This window comes from Haemaphysalis longicornis, unplaced genomic scaffold, assembly GCF_048455015.1.
Source record: "Haemaphysalis longicornis isolate Haplotype H1 unplaced genomic scaffold, Haemaphysalis longicornis Haplotype H1 scaffold_10, whole genome shotgun sequence".
Taxonomy (NCBI): domain Eukaryota; kingdom Metazoa; phylum Arthropoda; class Arachnida; order Ixodida; family Ixodidae; genus Haemaphysalis; species Haemaphysalis longicornis.
Window position 1 is genome coordinate 87,580,556 of NW_027526204.1, and position 19,089 is coordinate 87,599,644.

A 19,089-nucleotide genomic window follows, 5' to 3' on the forward strand; every position below is an offset into this window, starting at 1 on the left:
CCGCAATCTTGGCCAGTCTCCTTAAGTGGTTATGCTTGGGGTGGCGATAGTGCGCAGGGGACGCTGGGTGGTCATTGCGCGGCGCGCACACACGAGCCCTAGGCATTTTCTTGATTTTGTTAACTGCCTGGCGGTCTCCGCGAGACCCGCGCGCACGGGCACGCGCTCGTCAATTTCCTGGTATTTTTAACCTCAGACACGAAAAATTGCGATTTGCTAAACAGCTTCGGTGTTAAAAACCAATCCCACGGGCATTTTTTGATTAAAAGAACGCTGCCAGACACAGTTGTGTACGTATGTTCTGCCTCATATATGTCTATCTATCTGTTTCAGTTCGTGAGCCTGTTGACACGCATACTAGGTGAATACCACCAGTTCTAGTAGTTAGGAATGGCGTTGTATCGTGTGAGCGTTCCAATGCGCGGACTGTTGCGTGAACGTACCTAAGGAGTGTGTGAGCTAACTTATTTTAAGTGTTTTTGTAATAAATTCTCTTTTCGCGGTGTCCCGCCTCCCGATACGAATTTCCTTGGATACCGTTGCGTCGGCCTGCAGCGTTTGATCGTGCAATCTTTACAGCATGTACAGTCTCCTTTGAAAATCACACAGAACCGCGTTATGTCTCTGGCACGCTTTCACGCCGGCAAGCGTGTGCATGATTTGCTAGTCACACTGCTAAGAGAGAAAACTTGTGCGGGCCTGCTCATTGCAATTAATTATTAATTAATCAGGCTATGTATGTCCGCTGCATGACGTAGCTCTTTAGGATATGGGAGGTTTAAAACTTCTACACCAGGGTGGCCAAATCCTGTTCTGGTCCGAAAGCTTTCATAGTGAGACCTAAGGCGTCCTGTGAAAAAAATTAGCAGTGGCTCAGCTCGGCTATGCCAGGATATACGCAGCGTGAGCTAAGGTTCAGCACCAGTACTCCATTGGATTGGATTTCAATCCAACACAATCCAATTTAATCCAATCCAATCCGATCCAGATCAAATGTAATCCAAGTCAATCCAATCCAATCCAATTCGATCCGATTCAATTCAAACCAATCCAATGCTTCTCGCGCTTGCGCAGAACGGCCCTTCACTGGACACACGAAACCGCTCAACATCGGCCAGTGTAGCTTACGCTACAAAAGCTAATGCGTTTCCACGTAGACCGGTTGGTCGACCGAAAATCTCTTGATAAGATCTGCGGACACACACGGCACGTGCGTGAAACCGGGCGTCCATTGTGTCAAAACGCTTAATTGAAAATCGCGAAAAAGTAACGGTTCTAGACAAGACAATACACCCATCGATCACGAAGAAGGACTGCAATAGTATACAAGTTATCTCATAAACCACGAATCGATATACATTTAGATCGTTCGTAGATGCGTTTACTCAGTGTGCGATAAATCGTCGTCTGGGCCCGTTCTTCCGTTTTGCGATTTGGGTCTTTGAATTTAACGTTTGACGATCGACTGGACGCGCTTTCAACGAAATTTTTGACGTACTTTTCACTCAGTTTTGACGTTAGAGAGCTTCCGCGCTTCTCTCAACTTTCTTTATGAAGGGATGGCAATTGTTTTGTCCCAGAAAGCCTTCCCAATCCCGTTGCAACAATCCCTCTTTCGTTTGCGGCTATCGCCGCAAAGCTACTGCCTCAAGGAGAGAAGCAGCAAACCTTTACACGCGGGTTAACAGCGACGTGGAAATGTCGCTCTGCTTCCCATAATTTCAGTCTGTCTACACAAGTCGCAGACGCTGGGGATTTCAAAGTCAGCAGCGTTCAAAGCTGCAGACGTCCTTGCAGACGATGAGATCACTGAACCCGATCACCTCAGACGAAGCCTTCTACGCGATGTCACATTGTAGAGCCGGGTTGATCGATCATCGACAGAAAGCTCGTTTCACCCTCTCGTGGTGCTGACGCTCTATCTTTACGCTGACGTGCCAGTTTCGATTCAAAGTTCCCCGTTCTTGTTCGCAGACAGAATGTGCCTGTGGGTCACTACAGCGGCTTCAAGGGAACGGCATTGCCTCCGCGAAACTTCGTCATGGTGTGGTATACGACCCGCTTTCCAACTCTTAATTGCCGGGGTCAATAATTTGAGGAACGACCTGCATGCACGTGTTCATTTTTTCAAATGCACAGAGCACCTGGAGTGGAACGGCGTCACCTGGAGAAACGAACGTAAAAGGTGGACGACTACCAAAGTTTCGAAAAACACGGCATGACAGAGACATACCATGCGCAAATTTATGATAAAAGATTTTTGTCGGAGAGAAAAGAATAAATACAAACGTACGAATGCCGGGGGACCCGAATACGTGTGGGTAGCATGCCCGGTTTACGCGATGCCCCCACACCACGGGGCCCATAGACTGGGCTGATTTTAGCACATGCTGAAGAGACATCGCGTTTACGTTCACAGAAAGTAAATTACTGGTTTATTAGTGTGAAATGTTGAGATGATTTGACTACCGCCTTTATTAATCCTTCCCCAGGTGGCGGTAATTTGTGAGTACGTTTTCTTCTTGCAGCGAACTTGAAACACACCACACATCAGACACGTCTCTAGAGGGTAGGCGGAAAACGAACTTTTAAAGAAATAATTTGGCTAGCTTCTGCCTTCAGCTCAGCTTCGACTGCTCTCTCCATTACAGAGTCGTACTTGAATTCGTTGTGTCAGAATACAGAGTCGTACTTGAATTCGTTGTGTCAGAATACAGAGTCGTACTTGAATTCGTTGTGTCAGAATACAGAGTCGTACTTGAATTTGATGTGTCAGAATACAGAGTCGTACTTGAATTTGTTGTGTCAGAATACAGAGTCGTACTTAAATTTGTTGTGTCAGAAGTGCCGTTCGACGGCGTTAGAATTCTTCAAGGTGACATAAAGACAAAATACAAGTTGGGTTCTTCAATTGGAAAACCTGGGTTGTCCAAATTACAGTGGTACAGATTCTACGGCAAACACCAAACAGATAATGGAGATATGAAAGAAGCATTTAAAGAAGTGACGGCTTCCCAGTTACTTCCCGGCTATTTCTTTATGACGTTACAGAGTCTTGTTTTCGCGAATGGTGGCGGCCCTCCTAGGCCACCGCCCAAGACACATGACTGCGTGATTGTAATTGGGCATTTAGTTCCGTTTGCATTTTAACTGGATGCTAACATGTAGCCAACGCACTGCTAACCACGGTTTAGTGCTGGCCCATATTACGTCCCTGTGGCGCGAAATTTGGATGTATTTTAAAATTTTATTGCACTTTATTTTGTTAAAAAACGGCTTTCGGGGTTCGAATAGAAGCGAATGCGCTACCAAAGGCCAGTTCTTTTGAATTGACCGAGGGTTTTGGTTTCATGGCCCCTTTCACGAATAGAAACCAAATCTCTCTTCCCGATGTGCAGCACTGGACGCTGGGTGATCCAGCGTCCAGTGTACACTACCTAGCGCCCTTCCGCTTGAGTGCTGGTATACCCGGAGTGAAATTCAACCCCAACTGACATAAGCTGGCCTTATGATACCAATCTCAAACGTGCTGGTCATAGCTGAACCACTGCCCCAAGTTTAGCACCCACTCTCCGGCCCCCTGTTCATGGGTCACTCAGGACACGGTTACGAAACGCTAGTTTGAGGCAGCCAGTTTGCAAGTACATTAAGGGCACAGACTGCGAAGACGAGAGGTGAGGGATGACTGGTAGTTCCAGGTAGCCACATATTTAGCGTAACATGGAAGATTTCAAACGCGCACTCACTTTGACCCATTTCATGGCTCCAGAAGCCAGTGTCGGTGTTCTCCGCAACACTCCGGGGTGGCCACCTTCGTGCACTCTCTCCCAATCCCTCTGCACTTGATGGCACTGGTGTAGCGTACCGAGCTCTGTCCGTCGATGCCGCCTATTCACCGCACTACCACGTGTTCACAAACACACAGGCAGAAAAGCGGGGCTTGCCCAAGCTTCGCCGTATTGATCGGGTTCCAAGGCGCGCACCTATCGCCGCTGCTCTTCAATCACTCCTCACCGCACGTGTGCAACATTAGAAAGGCGATAAAGGGTGACATTTATCTCAAGCCTAGGGGAAGGCTCAGAGACTCGAGATAAAGGGAGAGTGGATTTGATCGGCGCACGAAATGGAAAGAGTCGGATCCGATAGCGAGAAAGCAGGCGCGGGACACGTATGTACTTCTTCCCAAAGGTGCGATCGCATCCTCATTTTGTCTGTCTCCGTGCGTCCATGTAATATTGTTGTCCTCCTCCTCCTCCTCCTCTTTATCTTATCGCGAGGCACTGCACACGAGTGTTTGCTTTAACAATGCACGTCGCTTTTGCTCCCACAACGTGTAGAGCAGCTCGGAGTGTTAACCGAGTTACAGCAGGGCTGAATTTCCCAGCGACAAAGTTTTAGATACGCGCGACCTTGCAACAATGCGCTAGACGGGGAGGAGGAGAAAAAAAAAACTGATGCGTCTGCAGTGTGCGTTCTGCGGTGATTCGCTCGCTCTAAATATGGAAGAGAAAAGAATTGACAGTGATCAACCAGTCTACGTAGCGCTCAACAATGCAAAAGGCAATTTTTTTTATTTATTTGCGACTGCGAAAGCCGGTACTTTTATTTCTTTGCCATTCGGGGGAGCTCGAAGGGTAGATACAATATCATATCACGACGGTAATGATGAGTAGGCACTGTATTAGAAATGACCCCATTTTCGTTACATTTACGATAAGGTACAAATAAGGCGACAAAGACGGGGGGCGGGGAACGTCCAAGTGCGTGTCGCATATTGTTTTAAGAGCAGCGCGGATCATAAAAGCATTGCGTGTGATCACGCACGTCGAAAAGCACTGGCTACGGCTTAATCTTCTTCCTATGTCTGAGCTAGTCATTCAGAATGCGACCTTCACAAGCGACGCTTTTTCTGGGAACACCTTATCTTTTTGTAAGCAACTTTGTTTAGTTTTGTTCTGGCAACGTTCGGTGCGAAAAATGAACGTCATACTTGGCCAACTGATTGGAAATACCCTAAGAAAATAGTATGCGGGAGTCTACCCTTGGTGGAGTCGGTTTTCTTTCAACATATCGACATTTTTTTTGTTTGAAGAGTACAGTCAAACCCGTTTATAGCGAATTGCAATATGCACCGCGATTAGTTCGATATATCCAATAGTTCGATATAGCCGAACCCGCCTATAACGAACTCATCGTTACAAGTTCGCAATCCGCAGGAGCCCCCCTCCCCCTCCTCAACTCCACCATCCCCGCATGCAAAAACGAACACAGTAAAGTAGCCGTTACCATACCCAAAATAGTCCATTTATTTTAAGTATTAAAGGTACTTTCCGCCTGAACTGCCTACTTTGCAAAGAAAAAAGTGGTGATTTTTGTTTTCACTTTCGTTTTGGCGGCTTCAACTAGCATAGCATTCTCTACACGAAACATTATTTGCACCAGTTCGAGTCCGCGTCCTCCAAAATCTAAGAAGCATAGGCGGAGCACATTGACTGCCGAAAGCGCTTCATTATAAGCGTCGGACGGCTTTCACTCCCGACATCATCGGGAATGTGGGGGAGCTCTTCCCACAGTTCACCGATGCTGCTGTCTTGGTCCGGGCTCGCTGACTGCGCGGGTTCCGTCGTGAGTCCCGCGCGTCGGAAACAGTTACGGAAAGTGTCGCGCGTCATGTCGCTCCGTGCGAGGCGCAATGTCTAGTCGCAACTCTTGCTCCGTGGTCGCGGCCAATTCACATCTCAATCACCGCTCCGAGACCATGCATTTCGGCCGCCATTCTAGGCGCGCAGAGTTCGATATATCGGATGTGAACTTCGTTATAAGGAATATGTTTCCCATGTATTTCCGTAACTGAATTATTTTTGTTCGATATATAGCATAATTCACTCTATCCGGGTTCGTTATAGCCGAGTTTATAGCGGGGGTTATAGCCGGACTGTATGTAGTTCCTAATCCTATCCTAAGTCAATTTATTCATTTGTAAAGTACGGTTGCCCCCGTGGGGAGTAAGATGAATGCTGTCTTCCATGGAGTAAATGCACCCCATCCTGACTAAAGTTTCTGTGTAAAGTACGGCTGCCCCTGTTGGGAGTATAATAATGGGGGCAACCTACGGAGTAAGTTTATTCCCATATGGCATGGTGCATTTCCTCCCGATAAAGTTTATTCCGTTTATACTGGTAACCCCACAAAGGGGTAGTCACCTACATAACTCTTCTTTAATGGAAGGATGCACAGGCATTAAAAGATGCACTGCGCAAACGCCACAGAGAACCATACGTTCATGTGGAGAAGGAAGGATATATTTATAGCTTTCGCCTTCCGGTAACGCGCGTCACTGAGTCAGCAGGAGTACAACGAACCACTTCATAACGGCCGGGGCAGAGATCAAACCGTCATGTCCACTCAGGAAAGCTACCTTTTCGAGCCATTCGGTATGCGGGGATTTAACCTAGCGTCACTAAATAAGCTACACTTAAGAGTACCGCTACTTCGTGCACCCAGAAGCGTCTGGGGGCCATTTTGTTTCTGGCTTGCAATGTTGCCGTCTCTCCCAACGAAACCGCCGCTGGCTGTGACGGGCAGAATGCGACCGGCCGCTCTAGCGTCCGCACAGCAGAGAGAGAGGAGAGGCGTCCAGAAACAAAATGGCTGCGCCCATATGTAAACAAATATCACATGATGCCGACCGACCAATGAAAATCCTGGCGGCACATAACAATGAGAGAAAATAGTGCCGATACTCTAAAGGCCTTTATTTAGTGACGCTAATTTAGCCCATGCGAGTGCTTACCCCTTCTTCAATTCGGCGTTGACGGCGGCGGTAACCTTGAAAACAGACGTCTTTCTTAAGTACTCTCATATCGTGACGTCAAAGATATGTTTGTCAAAAGGGCGATAGCTGCAAGACTATCGGCACTGTGGCGACGTGCGCCTAGAATGTCCTCTCATTGTTTAAGGACATGCAGTGGTTCTGTCTGCAATATTTCTGCAATATTTCTGCAACCTTAGATTTGCGCCTTAGACTTGCGTGGCCTATTCTGTCTGGTGTGGATTCGTTTTTGTGTGTGTGTTGACGTACATGCGAGTTTATTTCGCCACCGCTTTCTCTCTATTTATTCGTCTGCACGGAGGAATAGGCATTTATTTGTCTGCATATCGTTAACTACGGTTCACCGACCGTCTCGCATCAGCTTTTCCATGCGATTTCTTTTTTATCAATTGTAGCTGTCTGTGCTTGTCACCCCTGACCTTCTGTTCTTCATCTGCCGTCGGGTCTGTGCATGTTAAGAAGGCAAGACGCGATGACGCGCTCAGACATCAATGCATTCTCCAACTGTTTACGTGTCCTTTAAAAGGAAAAAAAAAGAAGGTGCTGGATAGGAGACACTAGAAACATTTTGATACATCTCGCCGTTAAACTTCGCGCAAACTGTTGCGGCCATCTGCGTTCTGAGGTGACGCTTCGGTTCGTCTCCAGCTGCGGACAAGGAGCGCATCTCGACTACAACTATGGTTACTTCCGATTAACGCGATTTGACGCCGGCAAACTTGTTCACTTTAAGTCAACACGTGTGGAAAACTTATTCAGGAGATGTCTAATCTCTCTCTTCACCTGCTGCACTGTGTAGAAGGATTTGCGATTAACAAAAAAAGGTTCCCGAGAAGACAAAAATACAAGTTTGGCGAATTCAAAGGACTGCATGCCATGTCCCAATAACGTGACACCATTTCCATCGCAAACTTCAAATTATACAAATTTAAAAGAAAACGTGTGAAGCAGTGGCGACGCCCTTGCCACTTTCGCGCAACTTTTCTATTATGTCACAGAATCTTGTTTGTGCGACTGGAGGCCGCCGACCGAAAGCACCGCCAAGAAACCTGACTGGGAAATTGAAGTAGGTTCTCTAGTTCGTTTTCATCGTATCACTCGAATGCTAACGTGCAGGTAACACAGCGATAACCACGTGTCTAGTGATGGACTCATTGCGTCACTCCTACCCATATTACGTCAAAGTGGCGCGAAATTTGAACGTTTTAGGAGCTGAGGGAGTTACCAAAGGCTTCTTTCACATCCAGCAAGAATGCAAGTTTTCTTCATGACCCTTTTAACGCAGCTCCAAAAGACGCTTTTTTTTTTGAGTTTGTTGTTCTTGGGTAACAGTGTGTGGTGATGCCTGAAAAACAGTCATTGTATGCGAAGACGAGTCTTCCTTAACACAGCGAAGCTGTTTAGCAAATCGTAAGTTTTTTTTTGTGTCCGCTGTTAACAATGCCAAGAAATTGCCGAGCGCGTACACGTGAGCGCGGGCCTTGCGGGGACCGCCCGGCAGTTAACAAAAACCAAGAAAATGCCTAGCGCTCCTGTGTGCCTGCCTCGCGGCGACCGCCCAGCGTCCCCGGCTCGCGTTTGTGAAGCAGAGCATACTCACTTGTGAAGATTAACCGAGATTGTCAAAAAAAAAAAAAAAAAGCTCCAGAATTTGCCGTAATCGTGGCGGAACGAGAAATACACGCCATAGCGTGCTCCCCTCCAAGGTGATGTCTGGTGATAATCACTTCCAAGAAAATGAAAGAATCTCACACTTGTAGCAACAATGATGGAGTAAAGGTCGTTGCGGTAGCAAAGAAGAAGCAAACCTTCGTGATGGTCGTGAAGGTTGCGTTCAGCTTCGCTACCTTCAGGTCTTACGCTTTAGTGTAAGCCTCCTTCATTGCTGGATGATTTCTTTTTTAAACCGCCACAGCAAGAGCCCGCAACTGGTATACACTAAAATCTAGTTCAACTAGCTGAAAAAAAAAACTTGCAACACAAAAGCACGCAACCGGCAAGTTTGACGTACAAGTCGGCGGGATTGTTTTTCGGCATTGATTGATACTTGTTTACGCGAACTGCGGCGCTGTTTGTCTTTCAATTTTCGTACATGACCTTAACGCGGGGCCTAAACTAACACACTTGATGTCGGTAGAACTGCGAGCGACCCAGCAACAAACTCTTTCCGCTCGGCGAAATTCCCCGGCTTGTTTTCTGTCGTTGTTTGGGAGTTTGATTAACGCCACGTCGTACCCCCGAACAATATAGTTATAAAATTGCGGCTAGCGCATGCTACGCTAGCGTCGGCGGGTATCGAGACCCGACTGCGCATGCGTGTGCGGGCACGGCCAGGAGGGCCACCCCTCACCAGAACCAATGCGCGGGCTCGGATCGGCAGGCACTCGAATGAATGCGAGCATGCCCAGTCGGGTCTCGGTACCGGCTCACCGTAGCGTAGCGTAGCGTACGCTAGCTGCTATGCTAAAACTCTCAATAACCAGGGCGACACAGAACGCGGTGGCATGAGGCTTGACGGAATAAGGTATAAAAAAAAAAAGAAACCCCTCAGCATTCTGTCGTGATCATTCCGGGACCACTCTGGTAACGCAAAGATAAAACAAAAAGAAGCGTCAAACCTGACGTTCCTTTTTTATTGCGGAAGTGACGCATTTGCCGGTTTCATTTCTACTCCGCGGGAAGTGTTTCCTCATATTGCTTGGTGCAGCTCCGGTGATCGTTCAAGGGGTTACGTTTTATGGGGATTTCTCTCGTGTCGTTGACGGCGACGGTTCCGCCCCGCCAAACAGTGACGTAAATGAGCACAGCCTGGCGCCCCTACACCGCAGCTGCCCCTTTACGCCGGCACGGCTTGCCATATGGGAGTGATCACTACCCCACCATCGCATTGCAAAAGCAGCTGTTGTTGTCTGTTGTTGTTGTTGTTGTTGCTGTTGCCGGGGGTGGCGTTATTGTTGTTGGTGGCGTTGTTCCTGTTGGTGTTGTTCCTTAGCGTATGGCCCATCAGCAAGAAGATGGGAGATAACTTCGTCCTGCAGTGGACGCAAATATGATGATGATGACGGGGACGATGGTGACGGTGAAGTTGGTCGTGATGGTGATAATGACGGCGGTGATGACGATGGTGGTGGTGGTGGTGGTGGTGGTTTAAGTGGTTTATTGAGTGGAGAGGTTGGAAGCGGATCTGCTCCCGGCTACTCCATTTCACCAATACAGGGTCATAGACCCGGCTATACTACTCCACTGATCATGTTGACGGCAATGCGGCGCCTCTGTCATCATCATCGTCAAAGGCTTGATTTAAAATCTATTAAAACGTACATTTAAGTGTTTTTTAAAGCGAAAGCTTTCTTAGTCCGATGGCGTCCTGTAAAGAGCTAATGCAGTTTCCCGTAGACCAGTTGGTCGACCGAAAAGCTCTGATAAGATTTCTGGACACACGCCGCGTGGATTTTGGACGTGGACGATGGTCTAACGACGACGATGGGGGGAGGGGCAGGACGCTGAGCTTTCTCGTGAGAGATTCGCTTGCTGTCGTCTGAGTTTGGTCTTTGACTCGCAGGCAGCTGGCACTTTGACCGTTGACTCTTTGACGTTGATTGCAGCGGCTTTGACTTGGGCACACCACGGGTTGATTTTCCCCAGCAAGAAAGCTTCGCGTTTAAACCATCGGCGTCGCTAGGGGCTTCTGCTTCCTTCTTCAATAGCTATTGGAAAAACCAATACAAAATGCATACCTAATTAGAAGAATGTTGGTTTTTTCAGTAATGTAGTTTTGCCGGAAGTACTCCAGAGGTTTCCTTTGCATTGAACAATGTGAACATGTATGAGCTATGGTAGCAGTGTTGATAGTTTAAAATGGTCTTGCCGATATGTGCTTTGTGTTTAAGAGATTTTCCACCAATTTTTCGGACGGACGGACGGATGGACGGACGGACGGACGGACAGACAGACAGACAGACAGACAGACAGACAGACAGACAGACAGACAGACAGACAGACAGACAGACAGACCGGCCAAGATTTTTGCATTTTAGGAAGTCCAAGAAAGCCTATCATCCTAAAAAGAATATTTGTTCGTTATCCCGACACGAACACATGGATACACGGTAATAACATGATCAAAAGGCTTGTGCGGCTTCGTAACGTTTTTAAACATACATTTGTGCGTTTCATAATGACAGTCGCAGCTTTGAAGGGAATACGAACAAACACCGCCGACACGCGGCCGTCCAGCGGCAACGTTTTACGTATATTGCAACGCAGCAACAATGCACGGGCAAAGAACAAAAGAAAAATGCACAGAAATTCTAGGAATTGTCTGCTATACCGTAAGCATTATTATGTAACTGCTGGGTTTTACCAAGGTCACTCGTTCCCTCGGTGGCATTGAAGGAACATGTCAGCCCATACAGCGTCTTCTTTTCTTTCTTTTCGTTTTTTCTTCACTTAATAACGCGACGGCGCTGAATTAGGTACAGCTTTGTGAATGAGGTATTCCACTAACTTTTCATTTCTCCTATTTTTTTTCTCTCTTTTTGGATAATTGCGCGAGGGCGCTGGGTTAGAGAGACATTTGTAATTTTGTCAGTTCAGTTTAGTTTTCTTTATTATTGACTTTTCTTGTTTTCTGAATTTATCCTTTCAGGACGTTGGATTAGGTACACCATCGTGATTTCGTTACTTCATTTCCAGTTTTCATTTCTTGGTGTTTGTTTTGGAAGTTTTCTTTCCCGGAGGATGGTTGCAAGATTTATGGCCGTACTCTCAGTCTGTCCTCCACTCCATGTGTTCCCGCGGGCTGGCTAAGTGGAGGATGCCGCAAGGCTTGTACGTGTGAAAATAGATTTCAACGATATCCTCTACTGGAGGCCCGAGTGGAGTAGGAAGGTTCAGACATCCATGGTTAGCTTCGAAGAGTGAACTTGGTCGAACTTTCGTTTCGTTTTTTTGTCCCCGGTTTTTTTTTTCCATTACAATAGTCTACATTTACACCATTCGAACGAAAAGCATCTTTCTTCGCTAATTAAGCATATATGTGCAGATAGTACAATGTATTACAAGGTCCGCGTATGAGTACTCGGCAAGTAATGCTTACGTATTTAAAGTAACACTGCGTCTGCCGTCTGCACTTCGCCACAACTCACCCGAATTGCAACGAGGAGCTGCTATCGCGCAGGGCTGAGATTCTGGGGCACTGGTTTGAGATTCAAGGGGAGTTTTAAGAATGCGCGTTTCTCTGCCCTCACCCCTTATCCTACGGGCAAAAAAAAAACAAATCTTTAAAGAAGCCATGAAGCCATTTACCACCTTGTTCACTTCGAAAGCGCTAGCCTATGGCAACTTACTCCGCTCCATTCCAGCAACAAAAGACGTTTCCTTAAAAAATGCCATAAATATTAAAAACAACATTGAAATTTTACGTTACAGTGATGTAGTATGAACAGGAGTAATGTATTCTGGCCGTGCAACAACAACAAAAAAGGCCATCTCCAAAAAATCACGCCATATCCACGGAATGAATGATGATAAGTGGGGCGAAGCTCGAGAGGGGGAGATCATCGGTAACCGTAACTCTCCCGTGAAAGTTCGCCCATTACATCATTAAGAAAGACGTAAGACTGTGTGCGTACATTGTACAAATAAACTTTTATTTTCGGAGTCAATGCTCCCAGGCCCAGACCTGGTGAAAGACCCCGCGCCATCGAGGACTGCCCCGCACCTCCACCACAATTTGTCACGTAGGATGGGACACAACGGTAAAGAAAGAACTTTTATTTAGGGCGAACTTGTGCCCGAACAAGACGAGAGGAAACGAGCAAAGGTCCTTGCGTCTCGTTCGATCTCGGAGAACGACTGCCTGCGTTCGTGGCGTGATCTCTTGCGTGATCTCTCCCTCGCAGTGCACGTGCGCTCGCGCCTCCGTTGGCGAACACAGACAAGCTCGCGCTCCCGGTGCCGAGTTTGCGCTGCCGGTTGCAGCCGGTTCTTGCGCGTGCAACGCGGCCCACTTTGCGACATCTCCGAAAGCATGCGGCGGTCACGTACCACGAGACACAAGGGATGGACAGACCCATGACTTAAGGAGCTTCGCCCCTAATAACGTGAAACCTGGCGAAGGGCAGAGCATGCAGTGTATAAGTGTATTCAAAGTAAGTCTCTCTCTTGCCAATAGGCCAGTACGCACTACATAGTGGTCTCTATAAAGCAGTATGGAGCGGGTCTGACCATGTTTTAGATGCAGAGCATCTGATTCACTCGCCTTGTCCCTCCGGCGTCGTCGTCGTTGTTGTCGTCGGCGTTGTCCACCCCTCTGCCATTCTCCTCGCCGCGCGAGCTGCGCTCTCCGCCGCTCTCCGCCGCTCACCCCCTCTCCTCTCCGATAACGAACACTCTCTCGCGAGGGGCATTGGATTGGATTTGATTTGATTGGATTGGATTGGATTGGATTGGATTGGATTGGATTGGATTTGATTTGATTGGCTTGGCTTGGCTTGGCTTGGCTTGGATTCGGTTGGATTGGATTGGATTAAAGTGGATTGTGTTGGATTGCGTTGCGTCATAGCCGCGGCAGACGCGCTGGGGCCGGCGCATGTGCAGTACTCTCTCTTCCGCGGTTTCCTCTCCTTCGGGCGCGCTGCGCATATAACCGGGGTGCCGTTCTCCGGCGAAGCAACATCCACGCTTGGCTCAAACACCTAGAGTCCACGCCGCTTTACAAGTACGCCAAAGTCGTCATCGACTGGGACCAGCTTACGCAGTCCCCTCAACGTTATGAGCGCTATAAAACGCGTTCCCTTCGCCGCTCCGCCTATGCGTCGCATCTACACAGGGGTTCCCGCGAGGGGAGGTGGGAGTTTTTTTTTTAGACGGCACACAAGAACGAAGACGTCCGCGAAATGACCTTTGATCCTACAATGAACTTTAGTGGTATCCGCTTTCATCTCTTCCCTACTTCCTCCTTCCCCCCAAAGGGCTTCGTGCATCCTTTATAATAAAGGACATTCATTCATTCATTCATTCATTCATTCATTCATTCATTCATTCATTCATTCATTCATTCATTCTCTCTTGCCACGGGGTGCGCGCTGATATACGCGGCATCCCAATTACGAAGACGGACGAGAAGTGAAATTCGAAGCGGGGAACTGCGAATTTTTAAGTTAAAGCGAGTACGAAGCGAAATAAAAGCACGAAAGCAAGCGCGAACGAAATACGAATGTCTCGGTGTTTTAGTACCGTGACTACATAAGAATAGAACGACACGAGACGCCGATAGCCTGAGCCCCTGAGGTGCTTTGCCCCTAAAACGTAGGATCTTCGATTTAGCAGTCCTGGACAGTAACCGGACCGCCCGAGTGCTTCCTCCGCTTTGGGGTTCTTTGTAGGAACACATGGGCACATCGAGCGCCGGTTCACGCCGCAGGCAGTCTGTGGATGCAGTGTTCGAGACTGATAATCGAGCAGGCCCACAATTTTCCGTGTGTTCACTGCAGGCCAGTACCCAAGTGATACGATCAAATTGAACTAGAGGCCCCGCTACAATCATCATCATCATCATCAGCCTATATACGCCCACTGCAGGGCAAAGGTCTCTCCCATTAATCTCCAATTACCCCGGTCCTGTGCTAACTACCCCTACAATCACTCTTCAATACAAGCTACAATCACTCAGTCCATTTTTTTTAGTGGTGGCTTAGCTCTGCAGATCGCACAAACAAAATCGCCATCGAGACGTCGCCGTAAGGTCACTGCAGAGACGTCACTTCATCATCTGTTTTCCTTAACATCATCATTATAATCTTTTTTGAGTTCCCGATGAAACTAGTATCGTATTATCAGAACGACGAAAAAAAAAAGATTGTTACAACAAGTAAAAACGGACTCTGCCCGTGAAAATTTATAAATCAAAGACGGTTTCGGCTCCCGTATGTACGGTGCCTTGTTAAACAACAAGCTTGGTCAAACAAAGTTGCATTTCGTCTTCATGGCCTCAAGTCTTCTTTTAGAAAAGAGTTCGCACAACTGCACAATACAGACCGGATGAAAATAGAAATGGTACGAAAACAGCTGTTCTATTCGCTCACGCTCGAGACTATACAAAACTAGCTAAACAACGGTTTTCGGCGAACTAACCGAGAACCTGTATTCGTCCTCGACAGCGCTCGGTAGGCGTAAGGAAAAAAAGAAAATTTTGAAAATAACCGAGCTCCTGCCACGCCTTGGTTACACTTCGCCATTCAAATGGAGGCCCTGCGTAGTAATTAACGAAGTGTTGGCATGCAAGAAGGTGCAACAAAGCCCATTCGTGGGTCTTCGAAACGAGGCAGAATATTTCACCTTCAGACAATTTTTCTTGGGCTGCAGCTCGCGAACTAAAGGCTAAAGAAGTGGGTCGTTAACCTTTGTTAATTTGCTGCGGTGTAACCTTGAGCCGTATGTCTGGAAGCTGACATACGGCTCAGAGTTATGCTAAAATGTTTGTGCGGACGAAGGTTAAGGATCTGCTCGCCTCTTGCACGATGCCGTCACGTGAAAAACATCGCTTGGAAGAGCTGACTCGGTAATCGCTCAAAGAAAGCACGATTTTTGCGAGCTCTTCTCATTTTGTTTTGTGTCCATCCAGAGAGAGAGAGAGAGTGAGTGAAAGAGTGGAAGAGAGAGAGAGAGAGAGCGGGAGAGAGAGAGAGAGAGAGAGAGAGAGAGAGAGAGAGAGAGAGAGAGAGAGAGAGAGAGAGAGAGAGAGAGAGACCTTAATGAAAGCTGAAGAGGTCATCCCCATTAACGGCAGGGCCGGTTACTCCAGATGGGGGTGCATACAGTGAAAGCGCGACACCGCCCTCCTTTTCCTCTCTCTCTCTCTCTCTCTCTCTCTCTCTCTCTCTCTCTCTTCATCGGACTGTATTCACGCCCATCTGCAGTAGCAAACCGTACCGCAAGCTTGGAGCTGACCTCTTCCGCTTTCCATAAGATCTTTCTCCCTGTCTTACTTTCTGTGATTCTGGAGTTAGAAAACGCTTTAATAACTTCCATAACTGTGTCCTCTCGTCCTCCCCATCATCACCACAGTCATCGTCATCGCCATCATAATCGCCACCACCATCATCAGCGTCACGGTAATAGTACGGTAATTATTAACGTTGCCGTTGTCATCATCATTACTGCAACCATTATCACGATAATCATCACAAACATAATCGGCCGACGTCTTCATCCTGGAAATAGACGCAAATACATTACAATTCTAGGCAAGTCTCGGCACTACCCCGTGCTTAGGTCCTGCCTCACTTATTATCCTAGAGAGAATAAACGTCTTTCTATAAAAGTTATTGATTGCTCCCCGCGATCTGGATCGCTTCTCAGTGATTCGTGACGTATTTATGGAACGGCTTATTCGCAGCGTACCTGTGAAGCATGGTTTGTGTTCCCCTTACTATAGCTTCTTGTGGGCTACTGCACCTTTCTTATTGCAACGTAAATAATTTCTATTCTCATACTACGTTGACTTCTGTTTGAGCATTGCTTGTTTCGTTAAGGATAATGTTTCTTGCTTAAAATGTTCTTGTGCGTATAATGCAGTTTGTCTTCCTTATATTATTTTCCGTTTCATTTTGTTATTCCGTGTTTTGATAATTGGTACCTTTTCTTGTTCTAGGTGCTTGTATATACGGTATGCGGCGCGCATATAAATGACATATTAATTGCCCTAACCGTTTGTTTAGGAACAACAGGAGGTCCCCCCCCCCCCCCCCTTGGCCTTCGACTCTGGTATCTCCTCCCGAAGTCTTGTACTGTAAACATTCTTGTCTAACACAAAAATTTAAATAAGAAATTCAGTTGAATTTAAGTTAACTCTGGTGCACTCAAGCCAGAAACAAATAATTCGTAAGGCTCACGTCGTACCTACTGAACGTTTTGAAAACGTAACCAACCTCTGAATCTATTCACCGTTGAGAAAACGTAAGCAGGCACCACGTGACCCCAGCAGGCTGACCTGCAGGCCACCTAAGCCTAAGCGCAGCACTAACTGTACCTTATGTCCCCCGTCGGTGAGGGCACAAGGGTAGACTCGTCGTTAGGCAGATTCCAAAACTTTAACCACGAAAATATTTAACTATGGCTACTTTCGGTAGTTAGGGAAGCTAACCAGCTGTCCGTAGTTAAGAGTTGTACTCACAGCCAGGCTGAGAAGTTCCAGCGGCGCCTGGAGTGGGGCCATTCAGGTGAGCATGAAAAAAAAAAAAAAATGAAAACCGATTAGTGCCAGACCGATGGTGCCAGGATAGTCACGCCGCAATAAAATCAGCCACAACGACCGCAACAACACCAACAAAAGCAGCCCTTGTGTGCACACTCACTAGCCATTCGCAATTACTCCGTTTGGGTATCGTGGCTCAGCTTGGCAGCGAAGAATGCTTTCTACAATGTAACATTTATTCATGCCGAGAAGCATAAAAAGGGAGCTTTTTTCAGCCTTATGCTTCTGGAAAGAGAAGCGAGGCGTGTGTCAGGAGCATGAATGATCTGCCTTTTGTTTGTTTGTCAATAAAATGCTGCTCTATGGGGCATCGCCTTGGTGTGCACAGTCGCTATGCAGTCCAGGCGCTGAGCATCCGCTCATAAAATGCGCGCAGACTCGCTGAATAAATTCGCCGAATGAATGCTTTGAGAGTGGAAGCTGTTGTTCATGGTGCTTTTTGAGCTGCTTATAATGTGGCGGCTTTATGCAGCTTTACAGTAGGGATTAGGTGCGCATGCGCGAATGCAGAAATCAGGTCTCTGCATTGGTTAGTGCGTTAGTTGAAGTGCAGTCAAGTGAGAGTAATAGTTGTATGACGCTATAAACACGTGAGAAGCAATTTAGGATAAATCAGGTAGAATATAATAAAAATACTACTAATAAATTATAGTAAATAAACTATACTGATACATACAAGTAAAATTCAACGGAGGTATTGCACAATGAATAAGTAGAATAAATTTACCTATAATAGCGAGGGGAAACAATATGATCAGAGCGTAACAAATAAATCTTAAGTAGACACAGCCGTTCCTGAAATGCCCAATTCTGAAAAAAAAGATAATTGATTAATCAGACAAAATTAGGCGTTCGGCAGCTGGTGGGCAGTAAGGATTACTGGAGCCAATTCATCCAAATAACTAAAAGACTTGAATGATCTCCCCGCCGGCGCCGTGGTACACTTCAGTTCCATTCATTTGAGTGAAGCGGTCGAACAATTTACCTCACTGACGTCCAAACGCTGATACACGTGACGTAACCCCCCGTTCCTCGCAAAGGAATATTCTATTGTATACTTCTTAGGTGTAATAACGGAATAAATAAAACAAATGAATGAATTGTTTCATTTGTTCATCCATTCACTCTCCACTATTTCACTGATCGGTAAATCAATCAATCATTCCAGTAAACATAAAATGAACGAGTCGGTAGACTACTTCATTAATTAGGCTCTGAAGTTAGACATCTGAGTTATCTATAGATCAGAAAAAAAGCAATTGCATTATTGGATTCCTGAATGCATTAAATCTTCACAGATTCATTGATCATAAGTTAATCTGTTATTCCGGCAAATGGGAAGGGCACGAGTCCGTATCTATAGACTGCTTAATTAGTTAACGAGCTCACAAATAAGCGACATGTTAAATTAATGAATAGATCAGCTGTTTAGTGGCTCATAAATGGTGATATAATTGCACGATATAGTTGAAACTCCGAAGATTCAAGTGTTGGAGCACGTGCTTTACGTCACTGTGTCTCTCCCACACACAAATATAAAAAGAGAAGAGCAAAAGAAACCAGAGTCACAGAACAGGCGTCCTCCCGAGAAACGTCCTTCGCGTCGGTCATCGTTGGGGTGACGGTCGTCTCCAACCGACGAGATACGGCATGCGAAAGAGCTGCGATAACCGAGTTCCCGCATCCAAGTCTTATCGGCGTGGATGCAATATGTATCCGCGCCTCTGGTAAGGAGATAAAGTGGCATGGGCAGTAGGCGTGCCCAAAGGCATCCTGCTGTCACCTCTGCTTTTTTTTTTTCTTGTGGGTAGTAGTAGCTGGCCCTAAACCACACGGCCGGCCGTGTAGTTCAATAGAAGTGCAATAAAGAAAAAAAAGCCACAGATAAATGAAATGTACGAGAAGGCTGACTAAACAAAGCGATTACGATAAAGAGCAAACATCCATGGCGCCGATTCTTGACGCCCGCTGTGACGATAAGCGACGCGATATGCTGACG

At 46.8% G+C, this 19,089-nt stretch overlaps 1 protein-coding gene across 6 annotated transcripts in view; it reads right to left on the reverse strand.

Annotated features, from left to right (window-relative positions):
• Positions 1–19,089, reverse strand: part of Foxp (forkhead box transcription factor P) — a 440,616-nt gene that overhangs the window by 151,026 nt on the left and 270,501 nt on the right. For 5 of the 6 annotated variants that reach the window (XM_077690065.1, XM_077690062.1, XM_077690060.1 and 2 more), the window contains one exon: positions 17,010–17,036. Coding sequence is in view for 5 of the 6 variants with exons in the window: in XM_077690062.1 (XP_077546188.1) it covers positions 17,010–17,036 (27 nt within the window). In the remaining variant the exon portion in view is untranslated. Of the gene's footprint in view, positions 1–3,746; positions 4,144–17,009; positions 17,037–19,089 lie in introns of those variants that run through there. The other variant, XM_077690063.1, reaches the window with a different exon arrangement.